The 21,078-nt window shown below is 31.5% G+C and overlaps 3 protein-coding genes and 1 long non-coding RNA gene across 7 annotated transcripts; 2 read left to right on the forward strand and 2 right to left on the reverse strand.

Annotated features, from left to right (window-relative positions):
- The first annotated feature begins 63 nt into the window (after positions 1-63).
- On the forward strand, positions 64-2,130 carry LOC138339081 (uncharacterized). Its single transcript, XR_011212120.1, has 3 exons — positions 64-190; positions 932-984; positions 1,819-2,130. It is a non-coding gene; the product is annotated as an uncharacterized lncRNA (long non-coding RNA).
- A 1,631-nt stretch (positions 2,131-3,761) lies between these two features.
- Positions 3,762-7,859, forward strand: LOC101261673 (protein PLANT CADMIUM RESISTANCE 10). Of its 2 annotated transcripts, none has more exons than XM_010313890.4 (4): positions 3,762-3,947; positions 5,355-5,544; positions 6,471-6,697; positions 7,404-7,859. In XM_010313890.4, the coding sequence occupies exons 2-4, from the start codon at positions 5,379-5,381 to the stop codon at positions 7,575-7,577; spliced, it is 567 nt and encodes a 188-aa protein (XP_010312192.1). In that variant the 5' UTR covers positions 3,762-3,947; positions 5,355-5,378; the 3' UTR covers positions 7,578-7,859. The 2 variants fall into 2 exon arrangements, with proteins under 2 accessions (XP_010312192.1, XP_004249366.1); XM_004249318.5 differs by having other exon boundaries at positions 3,782-3,937.
- On the reverse strand, positions 7,778-12,225 carry LOC101261377 (probable inactive leucine-rich repeat receptor-like protein kinase At3g03770). Of its 3 annotated transcripts, none has more exons than XM_069290387.1 (7): positions 11,943-12,225; positions 9,970-11,387; positions 9,655-9,788; positions 8,959-9,199; positions 8,662-8,881; positions 8,341-8,452; positions 7,778-8,226 (listed from the first exon to the last, which is right to left on the reverse strand). In XM_069290387.1, the coding sequence occupies exons 2-7, from the start codon at positions 11,294-11,296 to the stop codon at positions 7,924-7,926; spliced, it is 2,337 nt and encodes a 778-aa protein (XP_069146488.1). In that variant the 5' UTR covers positions 11,297-11,387; positions 11,943-12,225; the 3' UTR covers positions 7,778-7,923. The 3 variants fall into 3 exon arrangements, with proteins under 3 accessions (XP_069146488.1, XP_010312191.1, XP_010312190.1); XM_010313889.4 differs by having other exon boundaries at positions 9,634-9,788; positions 11,943-12,180; XM_010313888.4 differs by lacking the exon at positions 11,943-12,225 and having other exon boundaries at positions 9,634-9,788; positions 9,970-11,669.
- A 4,715-nt stretch (positions 12,226-16,940) lies between these two features.
- On the reverse strand, positions 16,941-21,064 carry LOC101261975 (probable arabinosyltransferase ARAD1). Its single transcript, XM_004249319.5, has 2 exons — positions 18,585-21,064; positions 16,941-17,671 (listed from the first exon to the last, which is right to left on the reverse strand). The coding sequence occupies exons 1-2, from the start codon at positions 19,512-19,514 to the stop codon at positions 17,108-17,110; spliced, it is 1,494 nt and encodes a 497-aa protein (XP_004249367.1). The 5' UTR covers positions 19,515-21,064; the 3' UTR covers positions 16,941-17,107.
- Positions 21,065-21,078: the final 14 nt, after the last annotated feature.

Here is a 21,078-nt window from a genome sequence, read left to right on the forward strand (position 1 = left end):
TTATTTTTTTTTGTACTAAATTATTTTTATAACTTCTATATAATTACATCACCCTATCTCAAGTTTTCTGAAAACTTTTATTTTGCTAAAATTAATTGATCATTGAAAAAAAAAATGGTGCAAAAAGTTGGTTTATACCTTCTACTATTGTTCATCTTTGCTACTATCATTTCTACTGCCTCAACATCAAGTAAGTTTTCATTAAGTTAATAATTTATATATAAAGCAACTATACATATATTTATCAAAATCATTTTTTTAATAATCGTAATATTCGGCTCAATTTGCGTGCATTAACTAATTTTACGAGGTATTTATAATTAATTTTTCATCAGAGTAAAAATTAAATAACTCTATCGCAAATCAACGGTTGAACAACATTTTCATTCCTGATATATTTTGGATGCTTGAAGGGTCTCACTAATACGAAGTGATTTAGAAAGATTTTTCTTTATCGATAGTAATCAATATGATAAACATAGCATTGCTACCTTTTTTTTCTAGTTCGGAATCCTGATTTCGTTTTGCTTTTCTCTGTCATTGCGTCTGATCAACTCAACTCTTTTTTTGTTCCCAAATAGTTAATAATCTAATATATAAAGCAGTTAATTTATGAAAGCGATAACATGATGTTATAACAAGTCATATAAAAAGATTTTTGGGATAATTTACTTTTGTCTATAGACTATAAGCTAAAGAGAATAGGTTGAGATCAATGTTAAATTTGAATTTGAAATGTTATGATTTTAAATCAACGAAATTATAAGAGTATATATTGTCAATTGTCATATTAGTATATGTATTTGTATGTGTCTTGTTTTTTCTTTTTTTTTAAAAAAATCTTTTTTTATATCTATGTGTAATTTTGAGTTAAATTAATAAAACTAGTTCGATTTTTATTTTTATTTTTATTTTATATATGAATTGTCAGGAATTCTCAAGGAATCCATTGATGAAATTTCTATCTACGATTTAACAGCTCAGGTTCCCACTTTCTCTTGTAAAACAATCATTAGTTAATGATGAGATTAGGAGCTAATCATGCATTATTCTTTAAAAAAATGTGTGATTTATTAATAATATTACGTCTCAATATGCATATTTTTTTTGTTTAATTATTTTATACTTCAACATGCATGTAATAAAAGAAATTGGAAAAATGTTTTTAGTCATAAAATTTGATAAGAATGGTATTTTACTCGTGTTATTTTGCTTTTTTTGAATATTTTTATCCTTTTAACCAGTGGTGGATGGAGGGGTTCATTCGAACCCTTATCGGCGGAAAATTATATTATTTTTATATGGTTAAAATAATCTTTTTGGTATAGTAGATGTCGACCAACAGAACTCAAGAGAGCCCAGTAGAAAACAGAGAGAGTAGAAGGTAGCAAGCAAGAAGCTAGAAAAAAGGAAAAATAATAAGACAGTCGATAAGAAAAAACTGGAATTCGATCTTGGAAATAGGAGAAAAAAGCTCATCATAACCGTGAAAGTCAGTCCTTATAGCATAGCAAACGTTCCACTTATAGGCTCCCGAACCCTCGATTCGATTGTTTTCCAAGAATGTTGAGCCGGGTATGTAATTCCTACGGCTTTTTCGTATGTCTATTTTGAATCCATTATCGAAAATTCTGACTCCGCCTCTGCTTTTTTAACTTTGATACTTGTTAATTACAAAAGAAAAAAGATAATTTATTTTTAAATAAAAAATATCATAAAGTACTGGCCATTTAGCATTACCTAATTTTTTACCCTAGATTATATTAATTTAAATATACCATATGTTAATATATTTAAAATTATATTTTTTTTACTTAGGTATCAAAACAGATTGATGAGAGTGACGTAGAAGTAGCAAGGAGAATGGATTCGGCAGACTATCATGATGGGCCGACGAAAGGAAGACCAAAGCCCAAGAATAATTGAATGATGCTACTTATATTAATTATATATTTATATTAATTATATATTTATTTTATATTAATTAGAGTATATGTAAAATATTACTTGTTTTTTCCCCCCTTCAATTTAGTCCTTTTTCAAGCATGTAATAAAAAAAAATCAATTATGGAGTTCTATATATATATATATATATATATATAAGTGAGATATTAGAAGTTTCTTTTTTCAGATTTGTATGTGTTTCTCTCTTGGCTGGTCTAATTTCGTAATTAATAATAGGAAAAATTGTATATAATAAGCAAACTAATAACGTAAAATAAATGGAGTGGCTAGGGTTTGATTTTATTGTGCTCCATAGCAAACGTTTGCGAAAAATTGTCAGACACCTCTTTGCCAAATATCTCGCTCGCCGCTCTCCTCCAATCTCTCGCTCGCTTCCTCACTTTTTATACTAATACAAGTGCAGAAAAATTGTTTCTAATTGTATAAAACAGAGAAAATTGTATTAATACATATAATTTTGTTACCCTCTCTCCTCTCTTCCAGATCTCGCTCGCCACCCTCGCCTTTCTCACTTATACAAACAGAAGCGAAATGTATAAATTGCGTTTCTGTTTGTATAAATTTGAGAAAATTTTATATACACATGCAAGTACATATATTTTCGTTCTATGCACTTATAATTATATAATAAAAATACTCCCCTGCTAGTTTCTTTTACCTTTCTCTCTTTCTCGTTTTATACAATTTTTAAATTGTGTCTAATTTCTCTCTTTCTCGTTTTATACAATTCGATTCAATTGTATATTCCTTGTCAAGTCTTTTTTGTATTTCTCTCTTTCTCATTTTATATAAATTCAAATTGTATATAGTCATTCTATACACTTATAATAATACACTTCGCTTTTTATACAGTTCTCTGCCCAAGTGTCTTTCTCTTTCTTGTTTTATACACTTCGTTTTATACAATTTGCTTCAACTGTATATGTATAGCGAATTGTACTGTTTCTATGTTTGCTATGGAGTACAATTATGCAAACTTTGCTATAGCATACAAATATGAATTTTTTATTTGCTATATATAAAAGTTGCCCTTAATAATAATATGAGAAAAAGTATTAAAAACACTTTTAATTTAACGTGAATTGTTAATTTCGAACTTGATTATTGACAATCTTGAAAATATCTTTTTACTTGATAACTGAACTTAAATATATGCATTATCGATCTACCAAATGACATAGCAAGCGGTCTCAAGATCCATAGAAGCATGAGATTCTTAATAAAAAATCATAAAATTTGACGAGAACTTAAAAGTATATTTTACGCATGTTGCAATATTAGGGGCTTAAATACAATCAAAATATATACTGCATTTTAACAACTTAATTCTTCAATTTCCTATTTTATTTTAACATGACTTTTTTAATTACAAAATTGATCCTTTTTAATACTTAATGTAGATAGGGGATTGGAGGAGCTAGAAGCCCGATTATGAATTTAATTTAACTTAATATTTTTTTGTTCAAATAATATATTTATATTAAAAAGTTTATTAAATATAAAATTATATGTCCTTTTATTTTATTATCTCTGTCGCCTTTAACCAAAAATATGCAAATTATATTTCCAACATATTGAGGCTAAAATATATAAATAAAAAAGATAACGTATTTAACGTGATCAATTTATTATGTAATTGACATCTAAGAACATGTCAAAGTTTTTCTAAAATTTAAAATGAAAGTGTGTGATAAAAATATTTTTGTGTTAAAAAAAATGTTAAAATATTTAATTAAAATAAATTTAAAATATTTAAATAAACAATATAAATATTTGAAAAAAAAGTTTAACCTTTTAAAAAGTTCACTTTTTTCTAGAAACTGAAAAAGTATTGTTTTTTTTTAGTTTTTCTTTTAGAAACAAAACGCCACTTTTTGTCCTTTGATTCTCTATCCTCCGGTGAAGTCCATTGCCCGGCGATCTCTTTCGGCGAAATACTCAGCAATATCCCTATCTCCGGCGACATCGAGTTGTAAGTTCCGGTCTGTCTCTTTCTCCTCCAGATTTTGCCTTTTAATTTTCTCTTACGAGCAAAAAAAAAAACGAAAACCTCATCCCAAATGATTCTTAGCGTTAAAATAGACGAAAAAAATTATAGATATGTTTGATTCAATGTCTAATTTCGTTTGCACTGCATGAATAAAGCTTGAATTTGGATATTACGTCGTTATTTGTCATTGTTCTATAGTTGAGATCTGAGTAATAATTGCATTGATGTTTGCTAATCAATTGTTTGAAGAAAATGAAAAGAAATTAAGACCGACAGAGAAATTGAAACGTACTGTAATGAATTACTAATCATTTGTAATTACCATACACCACATTTTAGTTTTTTTGATAACGTCAGGGTCAATGCATCTCGATTAATTTCACGAAATACGTGTCACTTCCCATCAGCAACAGGTATCAGATGCATCTGGTCTGATTTTTCTTAAAATCAGAAATGGCTGCGGTTAATAGTTACTGATTAAAGAAAATCTGAATAGTTGCACCAAGGGTGTGAGGCGGTGGGCTAATGGTCAATGAATTGGTTTGAGAACCATGAGGCTCCAAGAGCAATAGTATTAGGTGATTTCTTTCCATATGTCCAAACATTAGTGGATATAGTTATCTGGTACTTGTATTGATAGGAGGTAGTAGATGTTTCGTAATTCTAGTTGAGGTGCAAGCAAGCTGGCCATTTATATAAATAGAAAGTTTGGAAAACTAATAGTAGTTAATATCTCTAAATATCTACTTAAATCTTTAATGAGCTAGGATTTTTAGTTATATGGGAAATGCTTAATTTCCATACGTTCGTATAATCTAGTAATCCTCTAAAGAGTTTGCTGACCTATTGCCCACACGACTTTGGTATATATAAAAAATGAGCTAGCTTTTTCGCTTCTTAGGATTTGAACCCTCGTCGTTGTTCTAGTTCCATGGACCACTAGGATACACCTTTTTGGATGTCAGATGTTTTACATTTTAAAACAAGCAGGCACTAGGAAAGCTTCCATTTGTGTTTACAAGGTCAAAAAAAGAAAAAGAAAAAGGAAGTGCACAAATTGGGTCCAAGAACACCTATAATTGAAAGTTGTAAATACTTAATCGTAAGCATTACATGATAAACTAATTGTCAGTCCTAGTGGAGTCAACATGCAATTTGGTCCTGCAATTTCAGTTTAACAACTTAGAATGGATTTCGTAATGTTAAGCATCTTTCTTTTTTATCTTTCCAGTCAATATCTGTGAGCGTGTTTCTTTTCTTTTGAACTAAAGTCAGATGAGTTATAGCTTCATCAGAAAGTAACTGTCCTTGATGTAATCAGAGAACTGATTGGATGTTTATGTGTAACTCGTTTGTTCTTTATTGATATTTCTTGCTTTCTCTTGAATTTGTCCTGCAGGTTGGTGTTTACACCTAACTAATTATGGTAGGGCACAAGAATTATTCACCTCCACCTTATATTCCTCTGGATCAGTCGGATGCAGAAGTACAACAAGTTTCTACTGCGGAAGAAATTCAACAGAGCAAAACAGATGACCATGCTCAGTGGAGTTCTGGAATCTGTGCTTGTTTTGATGATCCACAGAGCTGTACGCTACTTTCGTCCCTGTGATCTTGCTTTATGAGAAGGGAAAAAAGTGAATGAAAGGTGCATTTTTGGGTAGTAAAATAAGATTCAAGATTAATTATCCTCTTATCTTATTAGATGGAAAACATGATAAAACTCTGAGTGCACCACGAAGGAAGCTATTATAAGCTATACATTTAATTGATTTTTTCTCAGGCTCTATAGTGGAATGAAGTATTTACTCTCTTATATGCTTCTTCGTTGAAAATTTAGCTTGAAGTTGGTATGCCCTTCAAAATGCATATTCTTACCAAATTTGCAAAACTAGTCCATAGACTTAGCAACTTAGAAGTGCCTGTATTTTTTATGATTTTTGGTGTAACATGCTTAAGTGTGTATTACTTTAAGTGCCTTACTGGAGCCTCAGTGCCCTGCATTTATAAAGGAGTATCTGAGTTTTCGTACACTATATGTGTACACAGGACCTTCTTGGTGCTCTTTTGCTGGGACAAAAGTATACCAAAAGGATATATGTATATATTCTTATGAACAACAACATACCCAGTGTACTGTGTAGTATAATTCCAGAGAGTTCTGGATAACAGTCAACACTGCTTGCATTCTGTTTCTAGATTATTTGCAATTCACTCCCCCTCGTCGTCTTACTGTTAGTCATTTCGTGAAGTAATAAATAATACAACTGCCAGAATTTCCCGAAACTGGTTTTCAGCAATGCAAGATTGGCCTAGATCAGTCATTCCTTTCTTTCTGAACATACAATAAGATGGAAGTGTGATTGTGAAACTTCTCTTTTGAGGGTTAATTATGTGTCTTTATTATAAAATTTCAACACATGTTGCTAAGCAATGGCTCTTCTGTTGTAAGAAATGACATTAGATGTTGATTGACAACCTCGAGTTAGCTCTAATTTCAAAATTTTGAGCACAGGTTTTATTGGACTTTTTTGCCCTTGCTTTCTGTTTGGAAAAAATGCGGACTTCTTGGGGTCAGGAACCTTGATGGGATCATGTACAACTCACTTTATTTTGTGGGCTTTTTTCAACACAATTTGCTGCTTCTTAACTGAAGGCATTCTTCTGGGTTTGCCTGGTTGCTTTGTTGCATGTTATGCCTGTGGCTATCGAAAGACATTGAGATCAAAGTACAATCTTCAGGTAGTCATCTCTGTTGTTTTGCTGTTAATAGTGTACATGGATGAGAATGTGGTTTAGCATATTCTATTGATTCAACAGGAAGAATCATTTGAAAAATGAGTTAAGTTAGATTGCTTGAAAGTTTACTTTCAATTATATTAATATTGATGGCTTTATTAAGTCTTTTATGATGGTAGTTTGAAGTTAACCTTTTCATGCAGACTAAAAATTAAGCAGGAGTGTCTTAGAATTCCACATATATTCTTCAAGAATTCCACATATATTCTTTTGAATCGGATGTTATCCGTAGAAGCTACAAAAGATTAAAAAGTTACAATGTGTAACCGTATCCACAGAAGAGAAATTATACTTTTATTTGAACAAGTAGGTGTGGGCTTCAGTTAGATAAACTATCAACTTGAAATCAGGAAAATTAGGACTCCATTTCGAAAGAGAACCGACTTAGTTTCCTATTCTGTATGGTTTACATTGAGATGATGTCCAAGTTAGAAATTTTAGTTTTGAGTTTGTTATTGGATGGGTTTGCAGCATTTATAACCAGTTACCGTGAATTCTTATTTCTTCACCTTCCTCTCTTCCCATTAGCTCCTGCCCCCGTTTCTGTTCTACGATAACATTATGGTTCCACGCCTGAATAGAATGATGAAAACTGCTTGCATCAGTATTTCTGCATTTAACAATTTTGTATGTCCTGATATATATGCAGGAAGCTCCATGTGGAGATTTCGCCACACACTTTTTCTGCCACTTATGTGCCATATGCCAGGAGTACCGAGAGATCCGTGAAAGATCTGGAGATTCAAACTCATCTGATCTTAGCTTAGTAGCAGTGACAGCCCCTCAAGTTCAGAAAATGGAAACTCCTCCTGCAAACGAATAGATAGTCTGTTTCTACTGTCCGAAAAAATCATTTTGCAATGCTTCCCTTTTCCATTAACTAGTCCCTCTTTTCATTCCTTTATTTTTGTTTTCTATCGTCCACGTCTAATATAGGTTTCTCCGCTATATGTTTCTCTTGTAATATCTAGGTACTATAAAGGCTGGGTTGGTATATACACAAGGAGATTGCTATGGCATCTGTTTGTTAGAAAGAAGATTGTATTAAAACTTACCTTTTTGTATAAGCTCTGCAAAGAACATTATTACATAGATTGTTAGTTTAGTTATTCTTGTCACAGGATGAAATAATAGTATCGAGATTAGTTATCCACGTTAGAAATAGCTTGTCAAACAGACATGCTCTTGCTATTGTTATTGCTGTTGCTATTGCGCGACAAGTTGTAGAGATGTGAAATTGGAGAGGCATCACTACTTGAAGCGTCTTTTCTCCATGAATCCTCAACTTGAGCAGCAAACTGCAAATTCCATATTACATCTTCAATTGAGGGCATATCTTCTGTATATTGTTCCAAACACCTGCAACATATCTCTATCATCGTCTTCAATGATTCATCGGAGCACGAAGTTCTCATTGCTGGATCAACCACATCCTTTCTTGACATTGCATTTGACATTATACTCTCTTGTAACTGCACATAATGTGAAGAGTAAAAGAGTCGGTGAGAATTCATATAGCTGATCCTAACTTACGTTAGATTGAGACATAGTTGTTGTGAAGAGTGAAAAGAAGTGTTGAATCATACCTGATTTTGTATAATTCTCACTTCATTCTTGGTATTTATCTGCTTCCCAGTAATTATCTCCAATAATATTACTCCAAAATCATATACAACCAATTTTTCTTCATAATTAGCCCTGTGGATTAGTAGAAGTAAGAAACTAATAGTTAATTATGTTGATCTTCATAGTACACATGATTTAACTTAACAAGCTAGAACCTACGTTGCTCGGACTCTTCAAAAATGTCGATCCTTCAAAGTAGTGCATTTTTGGAGGATCCGATATTTGTATGACAACATTTTTGGAGAATCCGAGCAACTTAAATTTGGAGCAGTTAGGCATACCTTATACTCTTCAGCTCCTTTACATTCTCATCCAGAATAAGCAAATTATAGCTGCAGATTTTGGCAACAAAGTTCTGATCCAACAAGATATCTGTTATCTTTATGTTATTTGAAAACACACCAGGTATATTTCCAGTATGCAAAAACTGCATTCCCCTTGCTACTCCTACAGCAGCTGCTATACGTTGTGTCCACGTTAGTCTTCCATTAGCATGTTTATCTGCAGAATCGAATAACACATTACTGTTGTACTGCAATATTGGGAGCGATATGTATACATGTTTGTTGAGTATTTACCGGAGATCCAGCTTCTTAGGGTACCATTTGATACATACTCAAAGATGAGAAATATCCTGCTAACACTCGAATCATCCAAGTAACACTCGAAGCAGTGTCCAAGAGTGCTCACCAGATGATTATGTCTGAGTTTTGACATCAATTCTATATGATGCATGAAATTCTGACTGCTATTTTTTCGTTTCGTTTGCAGGCATCTTATAGTTATGTATGAACCATCTTTCAGCTGACCTCTGTACATCTGAATCCAAAAAAAAACAGCAAGTTTATGAGTCTTTAACCTCCATACTTCAGTAAGTCTGTCATATAATATATGTAGTTTACTTAATTAGCTGTTACATTCGCTCAGACGTGAGTATCACACAAGTGTATGTATACTAATGAACTCTAGATGGATCTCGACGAAGAAGTGTTATCATACCATACCTGTTTGATATCCACTCGTCTAAGAAAATGAACGACTAGTAACATGATAGAAGATCTTCTAAAACACGGATAAGCTATAGTTTAACATAACAGATTAAGAATTCTAAGGCAACTGAATATGTTTGATAGGTTGCAAGGTTCTGACTCATTTGTGGTGTCGAAACAATGAAGGATGATAATACCATGAAATGTTCTCAAACGAACGTTTAAGGATCTCAGTTATGACGTTAAGAAAGGAAAGTAAGGTACATGGTGATTCTTGAAATGCACCTGATCATCAGAACTGTTGCCTATAAAAGTGGCTGCATCAAAGTTGTTTGTTGCTATCTTAAGCTCTTCTGATGAAAAGGTCCGATAAGATGGAAGACTAAGTGATCCCAGCTTCATTGTTCGAGTAACATACTCTTGTAAACAGAGAAGAAAACACAAGATGGAAAATCAGTAGTAACTAGGAATCAAAAGGAACTTCGTATATTTAGGCTTTTTTTCGCCTTCCTATTGTGTATTTCATGCATAGGTAAGCCCGAAGTATTATACTATGCTTCAAACTTCAAAGCTAAGACGGAAAGAAGAGAGGAATCTTACTTGCATCAGTGAATAACTTTGATGTATATGTAGACGCTGCATTTTCTACTATTGATCTTGTTGTTTTTCTCGGTGTAGCTATCTTTGCAAGAAATTTTCTTACTACTATAATAGTCCCGCAAACTAGCACGACTCCACCAATGATGCTACCACAAATGATCAAAGCAAGAACCAACTTTGAACCTGGTATATGTTTATGATGATGAGGTAAGATACCAACAGCCAACGCCTCATTCCGACAGAAGGAAAATGGATGTTGAGTTCTGTCTCCGGTAGCTAAACAATTGTTAGAGTAACGCACGATCCTGTGCTTAGGACCAGTCAGAAGGCAACTAGGCAATCTTCCACTCAACAGGTTAGTCGATAGATCTACAAAATCTAATCCAGCATTGCATTGATTATCTTCAAAAAGCATTCCCGTTAACTTGTTTCCAGCAACGTTAAGATAAGTGATCGATGGCAAGGACAGCAAAGACGGAGGAAATGGCCCCATAAATCTGTTTGATGAAATATCCATATGTTCAAGCTGATGGTAAGATTGAACTTTCTCCGGTATTCCTGCAGTGAACTTATTGTTCCTCAACACAATGCTTTGGATTTTGCTGCTAACTTGTGGAAATTTCGGTCCAAGAGCATTATCTTCCAAGTCTAGAACTTGAAGGTTTTTAACACCACTAAGATCAGGCACATCACCAGTAAAATTATTCCTCGAAAGTGAGAGTACACGAAGACTATGTAAACTTCCGAGCATATCAGGTAAACGTCCTTCTAAAGAATTGTTCTTTACACTCAAAACTGCCAAAACAACAAGTGAACCAAGTCCATTTGGAAGTCTTCCAGTGAACTTATTTCCATCTAGTATCAAACTCTGGAGGCTCGTTAACGATGAAATTTCTCGAGGTATGTTACTATGAAAGAAATTTGAACTAAGGTCAAGTATCTCTAATGATGAAAGTCTTGAAATTTTACTAGGCAATGGTCCATATAAACCAAGAGAAACTAATCTTAGAACTTTCAAACTAGGAAGCTCAACAAGTGTAGTGACAAACGAATCGATCGAGAAATTGTGTAACTGAGAAGCCCCTAAGCTCCCTATTATATGAAGCTGAGTTATGTTTCCCTCATAACAGATAACAGTGACAGATGAACTTGGCTCAGTGTTACAGAAATCAGTATCATTGTTCCAATTACTCAAAACATTTGGATAGTTCAGAAGATTACGAATCCTCGATAAAATATTTGCTTGTGAAGAAGACTCTGAGATGCTAATTGAGAGCAATAAAACAAGCAAAACTAGAAGATTTTTAAGTCCTAAATGTTTTTCCATCACCCAAAAAAGGACTAAAAAGAACTGAGAAATGTACACTTTTTTCAGCCTTCTTGAAAACACTCTAGTTGCCACTTCTTCACTACTTCAGCTGAAATGGAATTTCAGTAAGATAACATCAAACTCTGTATCCATCGAATTTACAACAACATTACCCCGTGAAATCACACAAAGTACGGTGTTTGAAGAGGATAAAGTGTACGCAGACCTTATCTCTACCTCGTAGAGATAGAGAGGCTGTTTCCAAAAGACCCTCGGCAAAAAAACAAGATAACTAATAGGAAAGCAGTGCAAAGCATACAGGCAAGAAACATAACATCAGCAACATAAGTAAACAACAGACGATAACAGATACCAAAAGCCAAACAATTAAACAAAATGATTAACTAATCAACATAAAAAGATGATAAAGAATGACATAATCACCTCTAAATAAATTTCAAGAACTAACTAAAAGTGAGTACTCCAATTATTATTTTTTCATTAACACAATAAGAATAAAAACTTCATTTTGGATCAAGTAAAATGCACATATCCAAACACAACTTCATAAACTCAAATTTTTAAGTTTCAACTTCAAAATCTACGGCCAAACGAGAGTTTTAATTTAACTAAAAGTAATCAAGAATCTTGAATTGGGAAGTACCTGTTTTACAAAAGAAGTTCAACACAAGGAAGAAAAATACATAGAGACCTTCAAATTGAAGTAAAAACACAAAATGCTTCTTCTTTTTTTTTTTCCTTCTTTTAATCAGATAACTTAAGAGACAAACTTCACCAACTATTCTTCTTCTAACAATTGCCAAAGAGACTAAAAAAGATAAAAAAAAAATTTCTTTTTATATGTATTTACATTAGAAAAAAATAATATCTGAATCTTGAATATATATTATGGCTGAAAAGATGTGACAGTTAATAAACACTAGAACAAATGACAGTGAAGAGAGACCATACTTCATTTGTCACTTTCTTTTGGTTGGACAAACTCTCGTGCACGTTCAGTTTACGCGCATCTCGACTAATTTATCAAACATAAATTATATTTCTTTCGTTTCAAAAAAATTGGCATAGTTTGACTTGGAAGAGTTTAAGAAAAGAAAGTTTAATCTCGTGGTTCTAATTTAAAGTTATGTCAAATGTATCAAAATACCCTTTAATTTTATAAGTCTTATGTCACGTGAAAAGTTAAAGTTAAAGTATTGCAAAAAAAAAAGGGATTATTCTTTTTTAAAATAGACTAAAAAGAAAATCGAATCATTCTTTTTTAAATGGAAAGAGTATACTTATTTCATCTTAAATTGTTTGTTTACTTAATTTTATAATCTTAAACTAAAAATAAAAACGTTCTTTAGTCTTCTTGTTTAAATATTATACGTAAAAATTAAAATTAAAGAATTATTTTTTAAACGAACTAAAAATGAAAGTGACATGACTCAGCATTTTCTATTAAATGTTTTTGTCTCTAGGATTTTTTTAAATTATTTTTAAGAGAGAGAAATAAATTCTAGGCAGCTGCACTTTGTAGAAGTAGTCAAAATTTATATGTAGCATAAGAAATGAAACTTAAAAAATTGGTCCCAAAAGAAAAAAAAGTGTCTTGTGTTGTACTTTTTTGGGAATATTAATAAAAATTGTTTTCATATATTAGTACTTTTTTGGCAATTCAAGATCTAAGAGATTGCCAAGTCATTATAATAAAAAAATAAAATGAAAAAAAAAGGGGAAGATTCTAGCTTCAGACATTAATTAAGTTGGGGTATGTTCTCGTTCTTATTAAAAATAGATAATTAATTATCATTTTAGAAAAATTAAAACACGATTTGAATATATTGTCGTATACATATTCTTATCGGATTATTTATAGAAGATTTGACACACTCCTAATTATATCTTGTCATTTAATGTTGTTTGACGTGGAATCGTGAATATCAATTTTTAGTTTAATAATCTCAATTACTCTTCGTGTGATTTGTATCATTAAGTTATTAAATTGGTGCGAAAGAACTTAGACTTGTAAAATTATGATATAATTAAATTTAAACTCGAAAACTTCATATTATGTTTGGTCTTTTATTTCATCTTATTATGACACTTTATTTTCCTATTATGTTTTTTTTTTTATCAAACATAAATAGGAAATTCAATTATTTTTTAAATTAAACTATATATTTTGGTATCATGGGCTTGTGTGACCTTTCACTTTCACTTTATGAGTCAGGCCTGATGTGATTTTTCGGCCCATTTAGCTTTGTGGCCCACTTTCCTTTTGGCACTTTCTATTTTCAGTCTTTTTCTTTTCTTCTTTTTACATGTGTTCCTGATTTGTTTGTAAAGCAATTTGTAATTTTTTTTTATTTATTATAAAAAAAATTATAAAAAGATGGAGTTGAATCACAAATCACAGGCTTTGATTCCTTCACTTTCTTGAAGTCGGTCGCTATTCGATTACAAGTTCAGACTTACGTCTTGCGATTACAGTTAATCAAATTGCTCTTGCGGTCGCTAATCGATTACAAATTGAGACTTACGTCTTGCAATTACAGTTAATCAGATTGCTCCTGCGAATCGCTAATCGATTACAAGTTGAGATTTACGTCTTGCGATTACAGTTAATCAGATTGTTCCTGCGAATCGCTAATCGATTACAAGTTGAGATTTACGTCTTGCGATTACAGTTAATCAGATTGCTCCTGCATTTCGAATATGAAGTCTCCTTCAAAGTTAATCCTAGGTCTTCCGTTGACTAGTACGATGTTACACCGACAAGACCTAAACTTATAATTATTCTATATATTTTAATTTATATGACATAATTTGACAGGTGAAATTTAATTAAAAATACTTATTTCATCTCTCTTATATATATATATATATATATTCCCTAATAATATACATCTTGCATTCATGTCATTTGATGCAAAAAAATAATATCACATGTCACAAAAGTTCACCAAAATAGAAGTGTCCAATCAACCTTTTTTGGCCTTTCAATAGCCAATTATTAAGGTAAAGAATAGGTGCTTCTATCATTTATCAAAGACTATATTGCATATTCTTGATATATACTTTTATCCAACAAAACCTTTCATTTGTTTTTCGATTGATGTACGATATTTATATTAAATTTCAATTAAAATATATTCGTGTCAGATAAAACTTCATTCAGCTAGTAACGTTTCCTATAACAAGTTTTATATTCAAATTCAAATTCAGAACTTTCAATAAAAAAAAAAAGCAACATCATCCGTTATTTCATTTTTATCGGTTTAAACCAGGTAGTACCAACAAATGAAAAGGAAAGTGGAGAGACTTACAACTATTCAAAATTATATTAAATCGATAAATACAAGATACATGTCTTTTGATGATAAACTTTGTTACTTAATTATGAGTAATAGTATATATATCTAAGTTAATTTGTCTGATATATAAAAGTAACTTTTATTTTCTTTAAAAATAAAATAAATATTTTTTTATTAATTAAACTAAAAAAAATAAATTTTATAAATAACATTTCGAAATCATTATCCCATTCCCTTACAACTAACACTCCAAACCCTTCACACGGGCGGATCCAATGTATGGTCTCATATCCATTTAATATGATATTTTAATACGAAACATAAATCTATGTATAAAATTTATCAAAATATGAATTTATATTATAAAAACATAATAAATTTTATGCTAAAAATCTTAAATATTAAATTCATAAAATTTAAATCTCAAATCCGTCTTTGCAATCGCCACCCTTAAACCCTCGCCTATTTCCCTATCCCATCTCATAACATTTAAATAATGTTAATATTTTTGGCATAATATTTTTTGTTGTTTCAAACACACCATAAAATTTAAAAGAAAAATTTTTTTGGTCGAAAAACTTTATTAGAATTTGATCAAAATGATATTTTCTCTATGTTATTTCATCTTTTATAGTATTTTTGCCCTTTTAACTTTAGTACTGCTCCCTTCGTCCGAAATTATTTGTCATGGTGTGCTTTTCAAAAATTAATTTGATTAATTTTTAAAGTTAAATTAGATCACATTAATTTGAAATTTAAACAAAAAAATTAAATATTCTAAAAATATATGAGAAGTACTATAAATTGCAATTTTTTACGTATTAATATGATAAAAAAATACATCTTAAAATGTTAATCAAAATTTTTATAATTTGACTCTAAAAATACCGGATAAAAAAAATACCTTTTAACTAAAAAATAAAAAAAATTATATTAACATAAAAAAATATTATAATTTTTAAAATTTTTTAATAAAATTGTAATCAAATTTTCTGATCATTTAACCATTCTCGGGTGGACGGCAAAATCCACAAAATTCAATGTGAAAGTCATTTGATAAGACTCAAATATCAATGTTCTTGGAACTTGTTTTGCATTGCATCGAGGGAATAATCAATGTCAAGCCTTGTATATGTCGATATTAAAGAGGGTGAAAACAAAAATGTGACAAATATTTTAAAACGGAGAAATATTTTTTTTAAAGTCTCAAGAAATTTTTTTCGTTCATTTACATTTATTATTATTTGATTTAATATATTTATTAAAAAAATAATTATTAATATAATTATTTTATCAAATTATTTCTATGAAATAATGTTTAATATTATGTTTTGAAAAATAATTTAATAATTTAATGCGGAGGATAAAATATGAAAAAAAATTGATATGTCAAAAGTGATTAAAAATAAAAATTTATTTAAGTAATAAGTTACAAGTAAAAATAAACGAAGAGAATACTTGACAATTATGCACTAAATAACTCAATCTTGTGCAATAATTTACAAGTCACACAAAAAATATAAATCATACTAAACACACTTAATATGTTAAACTCGACCGAGAAGACGTTGATAAAGAAAAACCAAATACCGCGATAAACAGAGAGAATATTTCATACCATATATATATATTAAAGAATTTACTTAATTAGACTTCCATTTTAGAATTTATATTCGACGGATTCGATCTTTTAAGGTTCTTGACATTAAATTCATCTTAGTATTTAAATTGTGAGTTCAAAACTATTCAGTTCAACAATATATTATTTCATCCGTTTTAAAAAGAAAAAACTATCTTTTTTTAGTTTATTTAAAAAAGAACGAGTTTTTTTTTGACAATATTTTAACTTTAACTTTTCACGTAACATGTTTAAGACCACAAGATTAGAGGACATTTTGATACATTTGACATAACTTTAATTTAGAATCACAAGATTAAAAAATCTTTTTCTTTTCTTAAACTTCCTTCCAAGTTAAACTAGGTGAGATTCCACAAAAACTCCCTGGGAACAATGGAAAAAAAAAATATCTCGATAACAAACTATAGGGGGCTATATTGGCAAGATCCAACGGTGAACAGCTACCCAAAAGAAAAACCGCCTGAAAGTCCGAGGATCTTTAATACTGTACTCTCCATTTTAAAATGGAGAGAATATTTTTTGTGATCATTAATGCAATGGCGTAGGATATGAAAGGTGGTCAATTAAACATCCTTCTCCAAAAATATATATATATATATATATATATATATATATATATAATTTAGAATTTTGAACATCTTTATTGAGAATCTTGATTTCGAAGTTCATATAGGAAAAAAAAGTTTAGATGAAAAAATGAATGAATGAACAAATGAATCAATGATCTCTTTTAACTAATTCAACAATCATATAGACTTAAAAATTACAACTTCCTTTTCTATGTTATAATACTATATAGTGTATGTAAAACTATTGTTTGCAAAACATTGGTTATGTTCCAAAACTGTGAAAAAATATCTACTGAATGGTTCAAGTTTCTTGCAAAATATTCTTTGGCAAGGGAAATGATTTTAGGCCTCCATCCTTAGAAACAGGTGATCGATAATATCTCGATGATTTATGTACCTTAAAATTGACAGTAGGAACCTTACGAGCGATAGCTTGCCAGACCATTTGAACAGCATCGTTGTCCTTGGAAGGATATCGATACTCAAAGAGATTTTCAATCTCTCTTAACCTTTCCCACATTCTAGTCCACTCTTGTTTCGTGATGCTCCTGATGAAGTTTATGAGGAAATTTGGTTTGACAGCATCTGATGTACGAACGAATATGCAGAACTCTGAATAGTCAAGAACATCTTCGTAGGGAAGCTCTATGTCGTCACTAATGATGACTGGTACACAGTGAGATGCAATAGCATCAAAGAGACGGTTTGATGAGGGAGTGTCACCTGCAATGTTGAGACAGAATTTGGAAGAGTGCATACCGTCTGTTGCTTGTTTTACTCCGCCTTTTAGTATACTTCCAAAGGAGAAATGAACATCTTTCTCATCTTTCAGCATATAGAATAACTCTTGTCGAACAGATCCACCCTGAAGGTTAAAAACACGTAAGACTTGGAAACAAGAAAATGAAAGAACTAGAAACAGGAAATGTAAAAGAGTAACGAAATAGGGTACATTGTGATAATCTTGCTAAAGTTCAAAATTCTAGTTCCTTCGAAATGAATTCAGTGTGTAATCATTGAAGATCACACACACTATGTATCACAATGTTATCTTGGCAATTAAAAGAATCAAAACTTCGCCTCATGCATCCACAATTTTACTCGAGAGGTTGTCTGGTCTGCAATCGTGTTGCTTGTGTCCTTCTCATTGACCTTCTAAAGACCATGACGAAGGGGAAAAGAAAGGAGAACATAAGATCGAGCCTTTCGTGTGATATTTCAGTTTTGTAACTTGGAGCAGTAAATCCAAACAACTTGTAATATTTTTTCAAGTTACAAGAACCAAATAAACAGTTGCAGGCTGCCACTTAAGTGATCATGCCTCCAAACTCATCGCGCAAAATAAGCTATCAGTTTATGCAGTGTTAGACTCAAAATAATATACATGTAACACCAAATAACTGTATTCTATCTAACCATTCTGCTTATTTTGCCAAGTGATAGCTACGATTTCATCGTAATTTTTCACTATTCAACAAAATGGGCATGGATTAGGAAGTACTACCTATTGTATTGTGCTAAACATATCGCCTTGTTCTGTTGCTAACAAATTATTTTACTTCACATCATCCAATTTAGCACCCAATTCCTCCACCCCCCGTCGAAACAATAAATACACAACATAACACAGATGAAATTACTTGAGCTTCAACAGCTTCCTACTAACAAACAAATGATATCGTGCACAAACACAAACATATAATCCGAAATTCAGAAGCACGTCTACAGGTAATTGTATTTCTTACTTCATGGACGACTAGGTGAATAGAATGACTTACATCTTTTCGGTATATGGCTCCCTGGAAGTAGAGCAACGTTGGCCGACTATCAAAATTAGAAGTGTCATTCTCATAACTCCTGATTACATGCTTGTAAGGTGCAATAATATCTTTCTGAACGTTAGCTACCGTGGGAGGATACCTTCCGAAGTCTGAAAGTATGAACATTGCAGGCCACAACTTCATTCTTGCATCCAAAAGACTATTTGGATGGTGTGCAAGAATTATATGGTCTTTTCCCCCTGATCTTTTCCATTCCTCTTGTGCTGTCAAAAATGTAACCAATTTTTGCTGCAGCAAGGTGTTTGGACTTGTTTTCTTCTTTTGCTTAAGCTTTGAAAACCGATTATAGCAAACCGACGAAAAGAAAGGAACAAATATCACATCAGCTTCACTTGAATTATGCACTCGTATTGCACTAGCACTTCGACCAATCAAATTGTCATCAAATTCAGACAACAAAAGATCCAGTGTTAACCAATACTCTATACTATGCTGCACGTTTAATCCGCCTGGATATGTAGGAACCAGTTTCCTAATATCTGGCCAAACACGCTTTCCCTCAGACTTCCAGCCCAACAATTCAAAATGAAATTGCGGGGGCAAGTCATACATGAAAACTTTAAGGATTTGTTTACTAGGATTACACTTTAACACATTGTACTTCTCCAATGTTCCTTTCTTAAACACAGCTCGATTTGAATTCGAGACCTCATAATCACTTTGACTACTAGATTGTGAATAACCTTCTTCAGATAAAGCAAGAACCTTGGACTTAGGTAACACATTGAGATAAAAAAAGTGACGACGTCCAGTTGAACGCATCACAAATAACAAAGATAACAAGAACAAGATTGAAGTTACCGAAAACATACTAAACAAGGATTTTCGACCGAAAAATCCCATCAAATATACATTCCTCTCTGCCATTGCAATTCTCTATATCAACAAAGTAACAACAACTAACACATCCTATAAGCTACCATTGTTGCTCCAATACTCAAAATGGTGGACAAAAACAATGCAAAAATTAAACCTTTAAACAAATACCATGATAATAACCAAAAACCATTTAACCATTCATCCTAAACAAAACTCAAAACCAGAACTCCTACATTAGCTCACACCATAAAAATCATATCTTTATCCTTCCCCTCAGCATTTATCACACTATGGCTAATAAACAAATCCAAGACAAACTTGAAACAAACAAACACCCCTTTTGTCAAACCAATATCTAAATCCAAGACACACCCTTTTCTCAAAACCAAACAAGATTGGTAAAAAACAAATCAAGAATGGATTTTTTTCCCTATACAAACTAGAAAACTTATCAATGGAGATGAAACAACCCAAGAAATCACAACCCCAGATCAAGAAACTGAAAACCCAGATCAGAACCAACGTGAATTTGACTACAATATGAAGAAAAACAGAAAATGCCCATACAACAAGAGAGGAAAAAGGGTTAAAAAAATGGAAACAAAAAGACAAACAGGTGGAGGACAGAGCAGTTGCACCAAATACAAAAAAAAAGGTTCAAATTTCTCTAAACCGTTCCAATTTCTTGTCTTTTGGTGTAAAATTTTTCACAAGACAGCGTAGAAATAGGTGAATTTGGAATCTCTGAAGAAGCGGGCTCATCAGTCTTTTTTGCTGACATAAGTTCAACAGACAGTCAGACATGCAATATAAGTTTGTACTATTAGTTTACATGTTTGTACCATGTGGTTTAGGGTATTTTTTTAATCCAAGCTTTATGTTAATTAGTGGTTAAGAGTTAATTTAATTAGTAATTTAAACGGTTATTAATGTTATAGTTAATGCAAGGTTCATAGACAGATCTCAAAATATGGATCTCAAAAACTTGATACCTTAATTATTTTTCAAATATGTTAATTTGATCTGTCCGTCTCAAATTATTTCTCCCGTCTCAACACATTTTCAATTCAATTTATCATTGAAATTATTAGCGAATCGATTCATATACAGATAGAGAGATTGTTTTCGAAAAGTACGATAGAATTCAATGATCCTCCCACCTTCCTTGTGGTATATTGTATACCAAAATTAGGATTCATTATTTCAACCAACATCTAAAAATGTAACTTGATCAATGAAATTCAAAGTAGATCTAGGATAAGATCAATGAAATTCAAAGTAGGATCTAGGATAGAGGTGTAGCGTATACGCATACCTTATCTTAGCTTGGAATAGAAAGGTTGTTTTTAAAAAGTACGACAAAATTAGGATTACTTCTTCCTTGTGGTATATTTTATACCAAAATTAGGATTCATTATTCTAACCAACATCTATCTAAAAATGTGACCTAACAATCAATGAAATTCAAGGTAGGGTTTAGGTTAGAGGCGTGGCGTGTATGCATACCTCATCCATACCTTGAGATATAGAGAGGTTGTTTCCGACAAAGCCTATCCGCGATAAACAACTCAATAAAAAAAAAAAAAACTGCAAACAGCTCAAGTGTTATGTT

This window comes from Solanum lycopersicum, chromosome 10 (assembly GCF_036512215.1).
Source record: "Solanum lycopersicum chromosome 10, SLM_r2.1".
In the NCBI taxonomy this organism is placed as follows: Eukaryota; Viridiplantae; Streptophyta; class Magnoliopsida; order Solanales; family Solanaceae; genus Solanum; species Solanum lycopersicum.